Source organism: Lissotriton helveticus, chromosome 5_1 (assembly GCF_964261635.1).
Source record: "Lissotriton helveticus chromosome 5_1, aLisHel1.1, whole genome shotgun sequence".
Taxonomy (NCBI): domain Eukaryota; kingdom Metazoa; phylum Chordata; class Amphibia; order Caudata; family Salamandridae; genus Lissotriton; species Lissotriton helveticus.
In genome coordinates, this window is record NC_136065.1 from 382,666,922 (window position 1) to 382,686,301 (window position 19,380).

Genomic DNA, 19,380 nt, shown 5'->3' on the forward strand with positions numbered 1-19,380 from the left:
TTCCTCCTTATCACCGTGTCTCTGGCAAAGTCTTGAGAAATTGAGATTCGATGACCTTCCCAGGAGACAGCTTTAACCTTCCGCATATGAGCCAAAATTTGTTCCGTGTTCAGGTGACGCAGCGGTTTAAAAATGATCGCCCTTGGTTGCGTAGCAGATTTAGAACGAAAGGTGGGGACACGATGTGCCCGTTCCAGCTCAAAGTCTCTTTGAAAAGAAATTTGTAGGGTAGAAGGCAACCATTGGTATAAAAAGTCAATCATAGACGGTGCTCCTTTCTCGGCTTCTTCAGGAAGGCCAAAAATGTGCAGGTTGGATCTGCGGTTACGGTCCTCCTGCTCAGTGAGATCCCTCCGCAATGCCGCCATTGAGCGCTCTAACTGCAAAAGAGATCCAGATTGCTTTCGCATATTATCCTCTGCACCACTGATACGTGTCTCCGTGGCAGAGACACGGAGGGAGAGAGCCTTAAGATCATTCCTGATGGCTGACACCTCCACTTGTAGCAAATCTGTATTAGTTTTGGTAGACTGCGCAATGTCATGTACATCATTAAGACACGTCAGAATAGTCTCCAGAGTGGAATTGGTATCTTTTTGAGAAGATTCAGGTGTAGGAGATACTTGTTTGGACCTCTTAAGAGAGGCTTTGGAATCTTTTGCGTCTTTAGCAGTTGGTGACAAGCCCATATTTGCAGCCATAGAGCCCACAAAACAAAGGGAGAAGAAGCAACCACTTCAGATAAATGAGGGAAATCAAAAGGCCAGAGGATATTGGCGTACTCAGTATGCAAAAAAAGAAATGAGCACAAATAGGAGAGCGCACGTCCAGCAGGTAAAGCAGAGTAATAAATAATGGCGGACTTACACGCAAAAAGAGAGGAATCTCATCACAGTAATATCATGACCCTGCCTGTATCAAGAGGACGCCTTCAGAAACCAAGAAACCAAAAAGCAGGGTACCAAAGAGCATATAAGTACCATTGAAAGGCAGTGGAGGCGCTCTGAAGAAAGGTAAAGAAAAATGGAATCCAAAAAAGTCTCACTTTAAGCAGTCACACAGCATGAAGAGTGAAAGAAAACCGTTATAGGCTTATAAAGGCTAACAATAGTCACCAGCACCTGTTTACCCGCATTCCTGGCAAGTTCTTAGCAAGGGCACCGCCGTTTTGTGAAGAAAATCGGAACTTCGTCAGTGAAGAAATACAAAATGGCGGCCGCCCGTAGAAACACCGAGCGCCACCTCAAAACGGCAAAAAATCAGGCACCAGCAGCTCCAGGTCGCAGGAAGGTCGCCCAAACAGCACTCGGCAGCTTCGGAAACATGAGACCCGCTTTGGACAACTGTGGGGTAACTGGAAGCGGTTGAAAACCTCCGACGGCCCTCGTTCGTCTCGGAGCTCAAGCGCGACCCGCCATCTTGTAGCGGCGTGCAAGCCACGCCCCCAACTGTCAGGACTTTTGAACTTCTTCTGTAACATCTCTTCGCACAAGGGAATTCAGTAGACAGATGCGTTTGGCCATGTCAGGGGCATGTTGTTCACACCACGGCACAGAGTAACATATATTTTGTTCTGGGTTTCGTCAAAAAAGTGACGCAAACATGTGCAAAATGAAGGTAGTAGAAACCAGCGCAAAGCCCTTCTTTTCATTATTCTGCGTCAAGTGGATTTTCCATTGGTAGCACATAGGAGTTCCCATGCAACCATCCATGGTTTTTGATGCAAACCTCTATCTATTAACAACAATAGATAGGGGTTTCATTAAAAAAAAAAATACCACTTGAAAGCAGGCATCGAAAAGCATAAATGCTTTCATTTCTCCTTACCTTTCTCATTTTGCATGTGTACTGAACTGTACAGCACAAGTCCAAAGTAGGACATTTTCTAAAGTTTGTCTAACCATAGTATTTTGCATTGGAAGGGTACCCTTCCAGTGCAAAAACTAAGCTAGATTCACAGAGACACCGTTGTACTATGTTGACAAGGTTTTGTGCGTAGCGCTCAGCGGCCTAATTGTGCACTGGTGCTAGGGAGGAAGTAAGTGCCTAACATATCTCTGTAGATATGGTACTTACCTGCTCTATCCCTGACACTCACTGCAGTGAAGGAAGTTTGGGTGCTGGTCTGCATTGAGTGACAATTTTGTAAATCTGGGATCAACTATGGAGGTTTTTGCATTTGTTTAGAAAAGACCTACAAATGTTACAGATGTCTCCATCTCTGTGTGAGCACCAAAAGATTAGCATGTTGAAACAACACCATTGGAGCAGAGGTTTTTTTGTTGTCCTAGTTATATAAATGGCCATGGGGATAGTAAATAAGAGAATCATAGTGTTGCCTTTTACTGAGTTTTCACAGTCTTGGAAACTGTGTGTTTGTTGGAAAGGAAGATGTCTTAAAAAGTTACATTTGCATTGGACAAAACAGAGTAGCCTCGGACAATGAGCAAATTATGAAAATCAGGTGTCTACTAGAAATAGTAGGAGTGTAGGTTTTACAGTGCCCTAGGTGGAAAATCATATAGAGAGGTCAGATACTGAAATTCTGGATTGATATTTGGCTGAACCTTTATACTACACGTAGTGGTCAAGAGTTAGGGGTAGGCTCCAAAGGCAGAAACTTAGATAACCTCCCCAAAACAGTATGACTTCTGGCACATTGGAAAGGAAGAATCACAGCCTCTACCAACTTAACTGATTACATTGAAGACATGGAAAGAGTTTGAGCGAAGTGGGACATATTGAATGAACAGACATTTTCATGGCATGTAACAGAGGTATTATGATGTAGTGTTGTTTCTACAGGACATGATTGGACAAGTATCATTTGAACAGGGTGGGAATGGGAGTGAGATAGCCTGTGGTGACTGACCAGTCTAAGAAGGAAGTTAGCAGAGAAAAAGTTGCATTCTGCAAACAGAGGTGCCCTGGTTAAGCCTGGCTGATAAGGGGTGTTACCCTGAAACCAGTTCCAGGATGCTTGTTTCTAGTCCGGGGAAGACCTGGCTTGGCAGTTCAGGCTGTACTGTTTTCATGAGGCACAGGGTCAAGACTGATTTGCATATGGCTGGAGTGGCAAAGTGGGCTCAAGAACGATGATGGATAGAACCCAGATCTGTGACTGGGGGTGAGTGTCTGAAAAGTTTCAGCGCTCCGTCCATCATCTCCTCTCCTTGTGTTTGCTTTGTTCCCCCTAAGTTGGCAGCGTAAGCCCAGAGGTGGGTTCCTAGCTCACTTTGCCTCTGGATTCAGGCTAGCCTGGCTGATGAGGGGTATTACCCCGAAATCGGCCCCAGGATGTTTGTTTCTGGTCCAGGGAGGACCTGGCTTGGCAGTTCGGGCTGGACTGTTCTCATAAGGAACAGGGTCAAGACTGATTTGCATATGGCTGGGTATGACCTGAGTTGGCGAAGTGAGCTAAAGAATGATGATGGATTCAACCCAGATCTGTGACTGGGGATGAGTGTCTGAAAAGTTTTAGTGCTCTGTCCATCATCTCCTTGTGTTTGCTTTGTTCGCCCTAAGTTAGCAGAGTATGTCCAGAAGTGGGTCCCTTGCCCACTTTGTCACTGGTTTAAAGGTAGCCTGGCTGATGAGGGGTGTTACCCTGAAACCGGTCCCGGGATGTTCGTTTCCTGTCCAGGGAAAACCTGGCTTGGCAGTTTGGGCTGGACTGTTCCCATGAGACACAGGGTCAAGACTAATTTGCATATAGCTGGGTCTGAACTGGGGTGGCGAAGTGAGATAAAGCACGATGATGGATTCAACCGAGATCTGTGACTGGGGGTAAGTGTCTGAAAAGTTTCAGTGCTCCGTCCATCATCTCCTTGTGTTTGCCCTCTGCTACAGTACCCATACTCAGTGCTACATAGGCAGGGGTACTGGAATTATGAGAGGGACAGATTATGTGACTGAGCTGGGTAAATGTGTCAGGAAAAGTCAAATTTTGCTACGTAATGTGGCACATTCTTTGACAGTATTACTTCATTATTTTGTCATTTTCATCCATGTAACACTGTCTTAGCACAGGTTGAAAACTACTTAGCACCACTTTCAGCAGCAGCCCGCCATTGAGGGTGGAGAAGCCCCGCCCCTTCACCTTTTTCCGACAGGAAGACTGTCTGTCAGGCTGAGCAAAGATCAGTCTGACAGACACTCTTTGTGTTCTGATTAGGCATCCAGGTACTGTACATGCTCTAAATGTGCATGCACCTGGTTCCCTGAGTCAATATTTGCCAGGCTGAAGATTTCACGGGCAAAGTCTTCAATGAGCCTCCCTCCCATGAAGAGGGGGAGCATCATTGATCGACTTGGGCCTGGGCGCTTCAGTTTTAAGGCCTGAAGTGCTTAGGGCAGAGTGTCCATCATGGATGCTCAACACAGAGTGGGGTTGGGTCACCCCCTCTCACTCACCCATTCCCACTCTGTGACAAGTAAGGGTTTGCTGCCTCCTCTCATTGGCTGAAGGTCAGGCAAAGAGAGGAGGAAGGCAGTCCTAGTCCTATACAAACCACTCCGCCTTCCCTTCTGCCATCCAAGATTCAGCCCTGTAACCTTTTTTTGTAATGGTAGGATGGTGCATTTGTGTGTGTGCATGTATAAATATTTGTATGTTTGTGCATGGTTTGAATTGGTGCGTGAGTGTCCATGTGCTGGATGTGGGAATGTGTGTGAAAGTGTGTGTGTGTGTGTGTGTCCATTCTGCCTCTGCTGCACATTACTGGCTGCCACTAACCACTTTAACGCTCAAATACAACAATAGGTTACAGAAAGGGGACCAATCAACCTTTGGCAAGGGCACTCACTGCGCAGCTACACATATTGCAGCTTTTTTGTGTGACTTTTGACCTGTTTGAGCTAGAAACAAAGCTTTTTACTAAAATATGCAAGTTATGCAGAAGATCAATGTTTCTGTGGCAAGTGCTAGAAATCCATGCATAGGCAAAAAATGTCACCACTGTTGACTTGCATACTTCCATTAGCCTTGTACATGAGTAATGCTTCAATTTCTTACCGGTACTTGGCTAACTCACCGTACATTCTCACTCTAATTAATTACATAGTGCCGCACGGTAGCCTCACTATGTAATTCATTAGGGAGAAAAAGAAACGACGAGGTAATGCTCATTCACATTTCAACAACAAAACGCATCACTTTGTTAGAATGAAGTGCGCAGGAAAATCATTTTGTGATTGCTCTCGTAGCTTTTAGGGCAGATGGTCTTTGTGTTGTAACAATACACATCTAATAATTATGTATTCTGTGTTCAATGCAGGGAAGTCTGTGGGGATAGTAACAACCACCAGAGTCCAGCACGCCACCCCAGGAGCTGCTTATGCACATGTCGTCGACAGGAACTGGTACTCTGATAGCGACATACCACGAGAAGCTCGAGAACAAGGTTGCACCGACATTGCCTGGCAGCTGTTAGAGAACATCCCTGACATGGAGGTACAGCTGTGGGTGCTGAGCTGGGATGCGGTAACGTGGAGAAGTGGGAGGGATGGGAGAAGGACAAAACAGTTGTGATGGGGCTGCAGAGCAGGGGAGCAATTAGATCCAAACGTTGAAGGGGGCTATGATGATCCCTGGCGTGAAATTCCGCTCCGCTCCCGGAGTTTGCAGAGTTTTTCCCACTCCGAGCTCTGCCTGGAGAGCGGAGTACCAGAAAACACAGCGCAACGGCGCGGAGTGGAGTTTTTCCTCCCCTGCAGCTCACCAACATTAAGCTGGCGAGCGAGGAAAACCTTACTCCAGACCACCTTCCAGCGAGATTTCTCAACGCGGGCAGTCGCAGCTGGTTCCTATTGCTCGCATTGAGAAGACTTACACTCATGTTGAAGGAGTTGCCATTCAAGGAGAACAACTACTCGAGTGGCAGAAGGAAGCAGCGCACTCTTGAGCTGCACGTGGTGCCGTTCACACTGATTTTACAACTTGGGACTAAAACCCAGCGCTAACAATCAGCACAAGCATTGTGATATATCGCATTCTGCCGCTTGTGGAACTCCCCATAGTGCAGCAGTTTTTTGATCACTTGGAACTCTGCAAACTACGCCCAAGCCTAGCTACGATATGACTAGAAGAAATAAGGGGTGGGAGGCAGTATAATTAGAGGCAGTACAAGAAAACAAGAGAGATTGTGCATCTGAAGCGTATTGAACAAGCATTTGCAATGCAATAGGTCTTGCATTAGGAAAGTTTGAGCTATTGGTCTTGTAAATGACACATTTTTTATTTATGTGTTGGTTTTGAAAATAGCAAAATTAATAGCTTTGCCATTTAGCCATTTACAATGCCAATACTTTTATCTTTTGCAAAGGTGACACCTATAGCATTTGTAATGCAACATGTTTTGTATTTACGTGACTTAGATGTATTGATAATACAAATAACAATGGCTTTTAATTTTTTTAAATAATTAATACTTAAATAAAAGTTATTGTAATTCATAATGGCAATAGCTTACATTTTTGTAAATAACTTTTGTGAAGATTATGTTCAGTGTATTTTATTGTGACGAAAATCCAAGAACAGAAGTGAAATATTACCATCTTTTTGTGACATTTGTAATAAAGCTTTAAACATTGAGAGAACATATTTGAACCAGTTGTTGTTGAATGGTTGCACAGATTGATACTATGGTGGCGCTGAATGATGTTGTGGTAGCGACGAGTGATGCTGTGGCGTTCAGTGATGCTGTGGTAGCGCATAGTGATGTTGTAGTGCCCGGAGTGATGCTGTGGTGCCCCTGAGTGATGCTGTGGTGGTGCCATAGATTGAGTGAGGGCGATAGATAGCTAGAGGGAAGGCGAAAGATAGATAGAGTGAGGGCGAAAGATAGATAGAGTGAGGGCGATAGATAGATAGAGTGAGGGCGATAGATAGATAGAGTGAGGGCGATAGATAGATAGAGTGAGTGTGATACATAGATAGAGTGAGGGCGATAGATAGATAGAGTGAGGGCAATAGATAGATAGAGGGAGGGCGATAGATAGATAGAGGGAGGGCAATAGATAGATAGAGGGAGGGCAATAGATAGATAGAGGGAGGGTGATAGATAGATAGAGGGAGGGCAATAGATAGATAGAGGGAGGCCGATAGATAGAGAGAGGGCGATAGATAGAGAGAGGGCGATAGATAGAGTAAGGGCGATATATAGAGGGAGGGCGATAGATAGATAGAGGGAGGGCGATAGATAGAGGGAGGGCAATAGATAGATAGAGGGAGGGCGATAGATAGAGTGAGGGCGATAAATGGAGGGAGGACGATAGATAGAGTGAGGGCGATAAATAGAGTGAGGGCGATAGATAGAGGGAGGGCGATAGATAGATAGAGTGAGGGCAATAGATAGAGGGAGGGCGATAGATAGATAGAGGGAGGGCAATAGATAGATAGAGGGAGGGAAATAGATAGATAGAGGGAGGGCAATAGATAGATAGAGGGAGGGCGATAGATAGAGTGAGGGCGATAGATAGATTGAGGGCGATAGAGTGAGGGCGATAGATAGAGTGAGGGCGCTAGATAGAGTGAGGGCGCTAGACAGAGTGAGGGCGATAGACAGAGTGAGGGCGATAAACAGAGTGAGGGCGATAGATAGAGTGAGGGCGATAGATAGAGTGAGGGCGATAGATAGAGTAAGGTCGATAGATAGATAGAGTGAGGGCGATAGATAGAGTGAGGGCGATAGATAGATAGAGTGAGGATGATAGATAGAGTGAGGGCGATAGATAGATAGAGTGAGGGCGATAGATAGATAGATAGAGTGAGGGCAATAGATAGAGTGAGGGCGATAGATAGAGTGAGGGTGATAGATAGATAGAGTGAGGGCGATAAATAGATAAAGTGAGGGCGATAGATAGATAGAGTGAGAGCGATAGATAGATAGAGTGAGGGCGATAGATAGATAGAGTGAGGGCAATAGATAGATGTGTGTGTGTGTGGTTGTATGTGTGTGTGGTTGGGTGTGGTTGTGTGTGTGGTTGTGTGTGTGGTGTGTGTGGTTGGGTGTGGTTGTGTGTGGTCGGGTGTGGTTGTGTGTGGTTGTGTGTGTGGTTGTGTGTGGTTGTGTGTGTGGCTGTGTGTGTGGTTGTGTGTGGTTGTGTGTGTGTGTGGTTGGGTGTGTGGTTGTGGTTGAGTGTGTGGTTGAGTGTGTGGTTGATTGCGTGGTTGTGTGTGTGGTTGAGTGCGTGGTTGTGTGTGTGGTTGGGTGCGTGGTTGTGTGTGTGTGGTTGTGTGTGTGGTTGTATGTGTGTGTGGGTGTGTGTGCGTGGTTGTGTGTGCATGGTTGCATGTGTGTGGTTGTATGTATGTGTGTGTGTGGTTGTATGTATGTGTATGTGCGGTTACAGAAGGATGTATGTGGAACAGAGCAGCAGATCAGCACAGCAGAAGAGAACAGGGAGTTAAAGAAGGAGGCGGGTGGAAGAGAGCAGCAGATCAGCACAGAAGAGAACAGGGAGTTAGAGAAGGAGGCGGTGGAAGGGAACAGCAGATCAGAACGGGAGAAGAGAACAGGGAGTTGGAGAAGGGGGCGGGTGGAAGAGAGCAGCAGATCAGCATGGGAGAACAGAACAGGGACTTAAAGAAGGAGGCGGGTGGAAGAGAGCAGCAGATCAGCACAGGAGAAGAGAACAGGGAGTTAAAGAAGGTGGTGGGGTGGAAGAGAGCAGCAGATCAGCACAGGAGAAGAGAACAGGGAGTTAAAGAAGGAGGAGGGTGGAAGAGAGCAGCAGATCAGCACGGGAGAAAAGAACAGGGAATTAAAGAAGGAGGCGGGGTGGAAGAAAGCAGCAGATCAGCACAGGATAAGAGAACAGGGAGTTAAAGAAGGAGGTGGGGTGGAAGAGAGCAGCATATCAGCACAGGAGAAGAGAACAGGGAGTTAAAGAAGGAGGCGGGTGGAAGAGAACAGCAGATCGGGAGAAGAGAAGAGAACAGGGAGCTAGAGAAGGCGGCGGTGGAAGGGAGCAGCAGATCAGTACGGGAGAATAGAAGAGAACAGGGAATTAGAGAAGGAGGTGGGTGGAAGAGAGCAGCAGATCAGTACGGGAGAATAGAAGAGAACAGGGAGTTAAAGAAGGAGGCAGGTGGAAGAGAGCAGCAGATCAGCACAGGAGAAGAGAACAGGGAGTTAAAGAAGGAGGCAGGGTGGAAGAGACCAGCAGATCAGCACAGGAGAAGAGAACAGGGCATTAAAGAAGGAGGTGGGGTGGAAGAGAGCAGCAGATCAGCACAGAAACCAATATAACAAAAAGGTCATCAATTCCAAAAAGGAATTTATAAGATCTGAACTGGACAGTGCCAAAAACAGACCACGGAAACTCTTTGAAATCCTAAAGCAACAATCAAATAAACTAGCCAAAACCGCTCATGAGAATTCGAAGACTCCTCTAAGCTGCGAGGAATTCTCGAAATTTTTCACGGAGAAGGCCAAATCGTTGGAAGTAGAGCTCACTAGCGCAGCGGCTAACCTTCCCATCCAATCATTGGCTACGAATGATTCCAACTCGACAACAGAGTGTAGCAAGACAAACAAGCATTGGAAATGCAATAGGTCTCGCATTAGGAAAGTTTAGCTATTGGTATTGTAAATGACACTTTTTTTATTTATGTGTTGGTTTTGAAAGTAGCAAAATTAATAGCTTTGTCAGTTACAATGTCAATAGTGTTAACTTTTGCAAATGTGACACCTATAGCATTTGTAATGCAATGTGTGTTGTATTTACGTAACTTAGATGTCTTGATATTACAAATAACAATGGCTTTTAATTTTGTAAATAATTAATACTTAAATAAAAGTTATTGTAATTTATAATGGCAATAGCTTAAACGTTTGTAAATAACTTGTGAAGATTATTTATGTTCAGTGTATTTTATTGTGACGAAAATCCAAGAACATTGCATTTGCACCTACACATACACAGAGCCACACACACACACATATAGATGTGGTAGTGGTGGATCTGGGGGATATGGTGGTGGTGGAGGTGATGGTGGATGTGGTGGTGATGGTGGTGGATGAGGGAGTGGATGTGGTGGTGGATGTGGTGGTGGTGGTGGAGGTGGTGGATGTGGTGGTGATGTGGTGGATGTGGTGGTTGTGGATGTGGTGGTTGTGGATGTGGTGAAAGTGGTGGTGGATGTGGTGGTGTAAGCGATGGTGGTGGGTGTGGTGGATGTGGTGGTGGATGCGGTGGTGGATGTGGTGGTGGATGTGGTGGTGGTGGATGCGGTGGTGGATGTGGTGGTGGTGGTGGATGTGGTGGTGGTGGAGGTGGTGGTGGAAGTGGTGGATGTGGTGGTGGGTGCGGTGGTGGTGGATGTGGTGGTGGATGTGGTGGTGGTGGATGTGGTGGTGGTGGTGGTGGTGGATGTGGTGGTGGTGGATGTGGTGGTGGTGGATGTGGTGGTGGTGGATGTGGTGGTGGATGTGGTGGTGGATGTGGAGGTCATGGTGGATGTGGTGGTGATGGTGGATGTGGTGGTGATGGTGGATGTGGTGGTGGATGCGGTGGATATGGTGGATGCGGTGGATGTGGTGAAGGTGGATGCCGTGGTGGTGGTGGTGGATGCGGTGGTGGTGGTAGTGGTGGATGGGGTGGTGGTTGTAGTGGATGTGGTGGTGGATGCGGAGGTGGTGGATGCGGTGGTGGTGGATGCGGTGGCGGGGGATGTGGAGGTGATGGTGGATGTGGTGGTGGTGGTAGTGGTGGTGGATGTATTGGATGTGGTGGTGGATGTGGTGGTGGATGTGGTGGTGGATGTGGTGGTGGTGGATGTGGTGGTGGTGGATGCGGTGGATGTGGTGGTGGATGTGGCGGTGGATGTCATGGTGGATGTGGAGGTGATAGTGGATGTGATGGTGGATGTGGTGGTGGATGTGGTGGTGGATGTGGTGGTGATGGTAGATGTGGTGGTGGATGTGGTGGATGTGGTGGTGGTGGATGCGGTGGTGATGGTGGATGCAGTGGTGGTGGATGGGGTGGTGGTGGTGGATGGAATGGTGGATGTAGTGGTGGTGGGTGTGGTGGATGTGGTGGTGGTGGGTGTGGTTAAAGTGTTGGTGGATGTGGTGGTGGATGTGGTGGTGTATGTGGTGGTGGTGGATGCGGTGGTGGATGTGGTGGTGGTGGTGGTGGATGTGGTGGTGGTGGATGCAGTGGTGGATGTGATGGTGGTGGATGCAGTGGATGTGGTGGTGGATGTCATGGTGGATGTGGAGGTGATGGTGGATGTGGTGGTGGATGTGGTGGTGATGGTGGATGTGGTGGTGGATGCGGTGGATGTGGTGGTGGTGGATGCGGTGGATGTGGTGGTGGTGGATGCGGTGGTGGTGGATGGGGTGGTGTTGGTGGTGGATGGGGTGGTGGATGTAGTGGTGGTGGGGGTGGTGGATGTGGTGGTGGTGGGTGTGGTTAAAGTGTTGGTGGATGTGGTGGTGGTGGATGTGGTGTTGGTGGATGCGGTGGATGTGGTGGTGGAAGTGGTGGTGGACGTGTTAGATGTGGTGGTGGATGTGGTGAAAGTGGTGGTGGATGTGGTGGTGGATGTGGTGGTGGTGGATGCGGTGGATGTGGATGTGGTGGTGGATGTGGCGGTGGATGTCATGGTGGATGTGGAGGTGATGGTGGATGTGGTGGTGGATGTGGTAGTGGTGGTGGATGCAGTGGATGTGGTGGTGGTGGATGCGGTGGTGGTGGTGGATGCAGTGGTGGTGGTGGATGGGGTGTTGGTGGTGGTGGATGCAGTGGTGGTGGTGGATGGGGTGGTGGTGGTGGATGGGGTGGTGGATGTAGTGGTGGTGGGTGTGGTGGATGTGGTGGTGGTGGGTGTGGTGAAAGTGGTGGTGGAAGTGGTGGTGGATGTGGTGGTGGTGGATGCGGTGGTGGATGTGGAGGTGGTGGTGGATGTGGTGTTGGTGGATGCGGTGGTGGATGCAGTGGTGGTGGTGGATGTGTTGGATGTGGTGGTGGATGTGGTGGTGGTGGATGCGGTGGATGTGGATGTGGTGGATGCGGTGGATGTGGATGCGGTGGATGTGGATGCGGTGGATGCGGATGTGGTGGATGCGGTGGATGTGGTGGATGCGGTGGATGTGGATGTGGTGGATGTGGTGGTGGATGTGGCGGTGGATGTCATGGTGGATGTGGAGGTGATAGTGGATGTGGTGGTGGATGTGGTGGTGATGGTGGATGTGGTGGTGGATGCGGTGGATGTGGTGGTGGATGCGGTGGTGGTGGTGGATGCAGTGGTGGTGGTGGATGGGGTGGTGGTGGTGGATGGGGTGGTGGTGGTGGATGGGGTGGTGGTGGTGGATGGGGTGGTGGATGTAGTGGTGGTGGGTGTGGTGGTGGTGGATGTGGTGGTGGTGGGTGTGGTGGATGTGGTGGTGGATGTGGTGGATGTGGTGGTGGATGTGGCTGTGGATGTGGCGGTGGATGTGGCGGTGGATGTGATGGTGGATGTGATGGTGGATGTGGTGGTGGATGTGGTGGTGGATGTGGAGGTGGATGTGGAGGTGGATTTGGAGTTGATGGTGGATGTGGTGGTGGATGTGGTGGTGATGGTGGATGTGGTGGTGGATGCGGTGGATGTGGTGGTGGTGGATGCGGTGGATGTGGTGGTGGATGCAGTGATGGTGGATGTGGTGGTGGTGGGTGTGGTTAAAGTGTTGGTGGATGTGGTGGTGGATGTGGTGGTGTATGTGGTGGTGGTGGATGCGGTGGTGGATGTGGTGGTGGTGGTGGATGTGGTGGTGGTGGATGCAGTGGTGGATGTGGTGGTGGTGGATGCAGTGGATGTGGTGGTGGATGTCATGGTGGATGTGGAGGTGATGGTGGATGTGGTGGTGGATGTGGTGGTGATGGTGGATGTGGTGGTGGATGCGGTGGATGTGGTGGTGGTGGATGCGGTGGATGTGGTGGTGGATGCAGTGGTGGTGGATGGGGTGGTGTTGGTGGTGGATGGGGTGGTGGATGTAGTGGTGGTGGGTGTGGTGGATGTGGTGGTGGTGGGTGTGGTTAAAGTGTTGGTGGATGTGGTGGTGGATGTGGTGGTGTATGTGGTGGTGGTGGATGTGGTGGTGGTGGATGTGGTGTTGGTGGATGTGGTGGTGGAAGTGGTGGTGGACGTGTTAGATGTGGTGGTGGATGTGGTGAAAGTGGTGGTGGACGTGTTAGATGTGGTGGTGGATGTGGTGAAAGTGGTGGTGGATGTGGTGGTGGATGTGGTGGTGGATGTGGTGGTGGTGGATGCGGTGGATGTGGATGTGGTGGTGGATGTGGCGGTGGATGTCATGGTGGATGTGGAGGTGATGGTGGATGTGGTGGTGGATGTGGTAGTGGTGGTGGATGCAGTGGATGTGGTGGTGGTGGATGCGGTGGTGGTGGTGGATGCAGTGGTGGTGGTGGATGGGGTGTTGGTGGTGGTGGATGCAGTGGTGGTGGTGGATGGGGTGGTGGTGGTGGATGGGGTGGTGGATGTAGTGGTGGTGGGTGTGGTGGATGTGGTGGTGGTGGGTGTGGTGAAAGTGGTGGTGGATGTGGTGGTGGAAGTGGTGGTGGAAGTGGTGGTGTATGTGGTGGTGTATGTGGTGGTGGTGGATGCGGTGGTGGATGTGGTGGTGGTGGTGGATGTGGTGTTGGTGGATGCGGTGGTGGATGCGGTGGTGGTGGTGGATGTGTTGGATGTGGTGGTGGGTGTGGTGGTGGATGTGGTGGTGGTGGTGGATGCGGTGGATGTGGATGTGGTGGATGTGGATGTGGTGGATGTGGATGCGGTGGATGTGGATGTGGTGGATGCGGTGGATGTGGTGGATGCGGTGGATGTGGTGGATGTGGTGGATGTGGCGGTGGATGTCATGGTGGATGTGGAGGTGGTAGTGGATGTGGTGGTGGATGTGGTGGTGATGGTGGATGTGGTGGTGGATGCGGTGGATGTGGTGGTGGATGCGGTGGTGGTGGTGGATGCAGTGGTGGTGGTGGATGGGGTGGTGGCGGTGGATGGGGTGGTGGATGTAGTGGTGGTGGGTGTGGTGGATGTGGTGGTGGTGGGTGTGGTGGATGTGGTGGTGGGTGTGGTGGATGTGGTGGTGGATGTGGCGGTGGATGTGGTGGTGGATGTGGCGGTGGATGTGATGGTGGATGTGATGGTGGATGTGGTGGTGGATGTGGTGGTGGATTTGGAGTTGATGGTGGATGTGGTGATGGTGGATGCGGTGGTGGTGGTGGTGGATGCGGTGGAGGTGCTGGATGGGGTGGTGGTGGATGGGGTGGTGGTGGATGGGGTGGTGGTGGATGGGGTGGTGGTGGTGGATGGGGTGGTGGATGTGGTGGTGGTGGGTGTGTTGGTGGATGTGGCGGTGGATGTGGATGTGGTGGTGGATGTGGATGTGGATGTGGTGGTCAATGTGGATGTGGATGTGGTGGTGGATGTGGTGGTGGATGTGATGGTGGATGTGGTGGTGGATGTGGTGGTGGATGTGGTGGTGGATGTGGTGGTGGATGTGGTGTTGGATTACATTGAACCCGCATGCATCAAGTGCGGATTATACAATATAAAATAATGATTTATTTTGCGCTGACTCGCAACCTTAACCAGCCATGATCATTTAGAAATAAATAAGACTCCACGTAGCTGTGTGAATACAGCACATTCTACAGCCGATTAATAAAAAGTCACCAACACAACTAAATAAAGAGCATGAAAAGACAAATAAGAAAGCTGGTGAAAAAGAAAACACATTGCCCAAAAAATAGTGCTTCTGCAAACTGCATATATTGTGCAAAAAGAAACGGAGCATTACTGACAAAGACCAATAACTTACTTAACAATTCTTTTAAGCTAAAGAAATCCATTGCAGCGCACGTTCAGTGACTACAAATTGAAATCAAAGCAACCACATTCATCCATCAAAAGAACAGCTCAAGAAGGCTGTATGGTGGGCATCGTAAATAAAAAGTGCACTTTACAAGGCCGGCCGTGAAACTGAAAGCATGGCCGGCCGGCCGTGAAAGCCTTTGATGACGCAGGGGGTGGAGCGGCACCAAGCTGGGCAACAGATGGCTGAAGTGGTCACATGTGTACGACCAAATTTAACAAAAATATTTGATGGTGACAATTGTGTGCTTTGTCGTGAAACAGATAATATTATGAAGATGGCCTAATTTCACACTGCTGCGTAGATCACGGGTGGAGTCGTAGGTGACGCCATCCCCAACCTCTGCGAATATCCGGAAGCCACGTGTGCTTGGCTCATGAACTTCGTGTGCGGCTCCACCGCAAATGCAAATATCTTGTTAGTGAATCGGGTCAAGTACATGTATGGGCGTGTTGACGCAAAGGAGCTCAAACAGATGTTGATGTCAATAGCATCCTACTGGCAAAGAACTAGGTGTACCTTCTGCTTCAAGCAGGCAGTGAGGTTGTATCAAATAATCAGGCACAAAGTGTGCTATCCGTTTACAAAATTACTTTTCAGCCAGGGATAGTTCATTGTAAGTCACTACTACAGAGACTCTTTGTGTGATGCACATTCACACAGTCTTGAGTATACTTAGGAGGGCATTGCTGTGGGGAGGGGGGAGGAGAAATGCGACATGGCGGGCAGGGGAGGAGGCGGAGCGGGGAGAGGGTGTTAAGCAGCAGGGGCCTTTGAAGTCAAAGGTGTGGGAGGAGTGCGGCTGAGGGAACAGACGGCGATTTGGTGATGTGCACGCGCATTTTAGGTCAATGCGCAAGTGCATTGACCTAAAAGCCACGGGCACAGCACCAAATCGCCAAGTTGGGTAAAGTCTGTTTAAGCCCCTATAGAGCTTCGCCAGCTATGCGCATGCGCACAGCAGGCGAGCCCTAAAAACAAGGCATACTGGGACACATTCGTGATTCCATTTTGCACACCATATCGCGCTGGTTACCGCGCTGCCTATTTTAACGCTACCTTTTGGATATTTTGTTTCGTTTATGTTTGTAGCCCTTGCTTTTAACGCTGGCCCCTTACTTGCATATTAATAGGCTCCCGCACCGCCGGTTTGGCGGATTTGGTTCACGGGTGGTGGAGGGAACTTTGGGCGCCATATTGGAGTGGTGCCGAGGCGTAGGGGACGCCAGCTGCGAGCGCTCTAGCGCTCTGTACTGCCAGAGGGACGCCTACTTAAAGCTCCCTTGGGAGCGCAGCGGTATCGCGCAGCGGTCGTGCCTTCTCTGTGCCGGAGTCGTGCCAGAGTCCTGCCCGTCTGCGCCCGTCAGCGTTCCGGAGGCTTCCGAGGCGACGGGCAGGACTGGGCTTTCGTGTGCACTCTGTTCGTATATGTGTGCATCATGCTCCATTACTCGGGCTTGGAGCTTCGCTCGTGGCAACAGACTAATGGCCCCTGTCGTACGGTATTCCCTGCACGCCACAAGGGTAAGAGTTGCTGCCCTGAGTGCGGTTGGTGCCCGCAGAAACATCTGGCAGGTGCACCGCAGAAGGCGGCAGTCAGCGTCAAACATCTGGGCCTACTGCTTAATACTAGATCTCTCGGCCGGCATGCTCTGGATATCTTTGACCTGTTGGAGTCAGAGAAGCCATTGTTTCTGATGCTCACCGAGACTTGGCTCGGCGAGTCATCCAACCCAGATATTGCCACAGCTATCCCGCCTGACTATAACATCTTCAGGCAGGATAGACTGAAGGGGCGCGGAGGTGGGGTGGCATTGATAGTAAACAAAAGTGCCACCTGCATCATCATTCCCTCTGATGCGATTAAGGATTGTGAATCCCTCGCCTTTTCTATTGTTCTTTCACCACACCAATCTGTGAAAGGCCTCCTCGTTTATCGACCCCCAGGGCCCACAGGGTCTTTTTTCGAAGAGTTCCAGTCGGTAACCTCATCTCTGTTACTTACATCAGAGCATTGTATAGTCGCCGGGGACTTTAATGTCCATATGGACGTTGAAACGGATGCCGACGCAATTAAAATGCTGGATGTCACAGCCCCTCTGGGCCTGGTGCCCTATCACGTTGGGCCGACCCATGAGAAGGGACACACCCTGGACCTGACTTTCTCTACGACCCCTATAGAGATGCTTGCTCCTATTCAGGTGCTTTGGACTGATCACAGGCTGGTTAAATTTTTTCTTTTTGAAGTCAGGAAGCCTTCCGGTGCCCCCCGGCAAGCCTCCCAGGGATTTAGGCCACTTCACCGGGTCACTCCGGAACTACTGGCACAGTCTTGTGCGGACCATCCCTATGCTCTGACGGGGGATTTAGATGAGGATGTTGGGCGATTACAGACCTGGCTCTTAGAGAGGTTAAATGATCTTGCTCCTTTGAGGCCTCCGCGCCAACTTGACAAAGGTGCATCCGCCCCATGGTTTACGGAAGCGTTGGCGGCTTCACGTCGACAATGCAAGGTAGCGGAAAGAGCATGGCGCGTGAAATACGACCCGACAGCGAAACTTGCTTACAGGTCCTTGGCGAAAGCTTACCATCGTGATATCCTTTCTGAGAAGAAGGCTTATTTCGCGAGAAAAATCGAAGCTGCCTCCAATTCCTGTAAGGAGCTCTTTGCCATCGTGCGGGAGTTTACGACTTCACGCGCTGCACCGACGCAGACTCCCCCTCCTGCGCCTTGGGTCAGAGCGATCGCGGACTTTTTTACCTCTAAGATCCAATCGATCCAAGACTCTTTCCCTGTGCAGGGACCGGAGGCGCCCTGCTGGGCGGAGAATGTCGCTGCTACCTTGCCCAGTGCAGGTGTGGCCCTGACAGCTTTTCCTCCTCTCTCTATGACCGCCTCATCCGATCTGATGGCCTGTCTTAAATCAGGTTCTCCCCGGGACGCCTGCCCTGCCAAGTTTTTGGCAAAAATGGCAGTTATCATTAACCCATATGTGAACCCCCTGTTGAACGGTTCTCTTGCACAGGGTGTGGTTCCCCGGTCTTGGAAGCAGGCAATGATTATCCCCCTGCTCAAAAAGCCCGGTTTGGATGCGGAGGTGTTGGCGAATTACAGGCCTATCTCGCTCCTGCCTGCTTTCGCGAAGATCATTGAAAAGCATGTGCACAAGGTGCTTGCCGATTATCTGGAGTCCCATGATCTACTGCACCCTACTCAATCGGGTTTCCGCACCAATCTTAGCACCGAGACTGCTCTCCTGGAAGTTTCGGAGGCGATTAAGGAGGTGCTGGATTCGGGTGGTAGGGCGATGCTGGTGATGTTAGATTTGTCGGCGGCCTTTGACACCGTCCCCCATGAGGGTCTCCTTGCGAGACTCTCAGAGATTGGTCTCAGGGGGACGGTGCTCCAGTGGTTCCGTTCATTCCTGGCAGGCCGTCGACAAACGGTCTGGGCCTCCGCCTGCTCCGCCGAGATGTCGCCATTGGGTGTCGGAGTTCCTCAGGGCTCAGTATTGAGCCCAACTCTATTTAACATCTTCATGACCCCTCTGGCGGCTCTGGCGGAGTCTTTCGGGGCTCAGATCGTCTCCTACGCCGATGACACCCAGCTCCTCTTCACCTGTGAGAGGGGTGCGGATTTCGATGGAGGTAGGATCCAGGGTTGCCTTGAGGCTGTATTTCAGTGGTTCCAACATAACCGCCTCAAGTGCAACCCGGATAAATCCGAGGTCCTCTTTTTCGGGTGCAGTTCGGATCCGGACTGGAAAGTGTGGTGGCCAGAGAACATGTTCCCACCAGCAAGTTCGTCCCAGGTGGCAAAAAACCTCGGGATTAAGATTGACAACGGCCTCACACTGCGCTCACAGATAATTGGCCTCACGGGCACCTGTTTTGGTTTGCTCCGGATGTTGCGTAAGTTCCTCCCTTTGTTATCGGAGGAACACAGGAAGATCACAGTGCAGGCGATAATTGGCTCGAGAATTGACTATTCTAACGCTCTCTATCTCGGCCTGCCAGAATATCTGCTTCAACGGTTACAGGTGGTCCAGAACTCTGCAGCTCGGGCCATCTTTGGACTATCTCGCCGTGCTAGAGCCTCGGGTCTCCTGGAGGCACTGCACTGGCTTCCTGTCCGGAAGCGGATAATTTTTAAGACCCTGACTCTGGCGCACAAAGCTCTGCACGCCTCCGGTGCGAAATACCTCCAAAAAAGACTGACCTTCTACCACCCAGCCAGGCCGCTGAGGTCAGAATCCTTGTTCCTTGCTGCAGTGCCTCGTGTGAAGAGGGCACGCATTGGAGGTCGCTCTTTTAGACTACTGGCGCCCCAGTTGTGGAATAAGCTGCCAGTGGCCCTGCGCAGCATTTCAAACTTGTTGGCTTTTAGGAAGGGGCTTAAAACCTGGCTTTTTACTTCTTAGTTTTTTTCTGGGCTCCGTTGGTTCTCTTTCTGTCTTTTTATCTGTTTTCCTCTTGTTATGTTGTGAGATTGGTGTGC

General features: G+C 50.2%; 1 protein-coding gene across 1 annotated transcript in view; it reads left to right on the forward strand.

The window, feature by feature from the left end:
• The window catches only part of LOC144754585 (alkaline phosphatase-like), a 232,990-nt gene that overhangs the window by 93,492 nt on the left and 120,118 nt on the right, over nucleotides 1-19,380 (forward strand). The window contains exon 5 of the mRNA XM_078642552.1: nucleotides 5,277-5,452. Within this exon, the coding sequence (XP_078498678.1) occupies nucleotides 5,277-5,452 (176 nt within the window). The remainder of the gene's footprint in view (nucleotides 1-5,276; nucleotides 5,453-19,380) is intronic.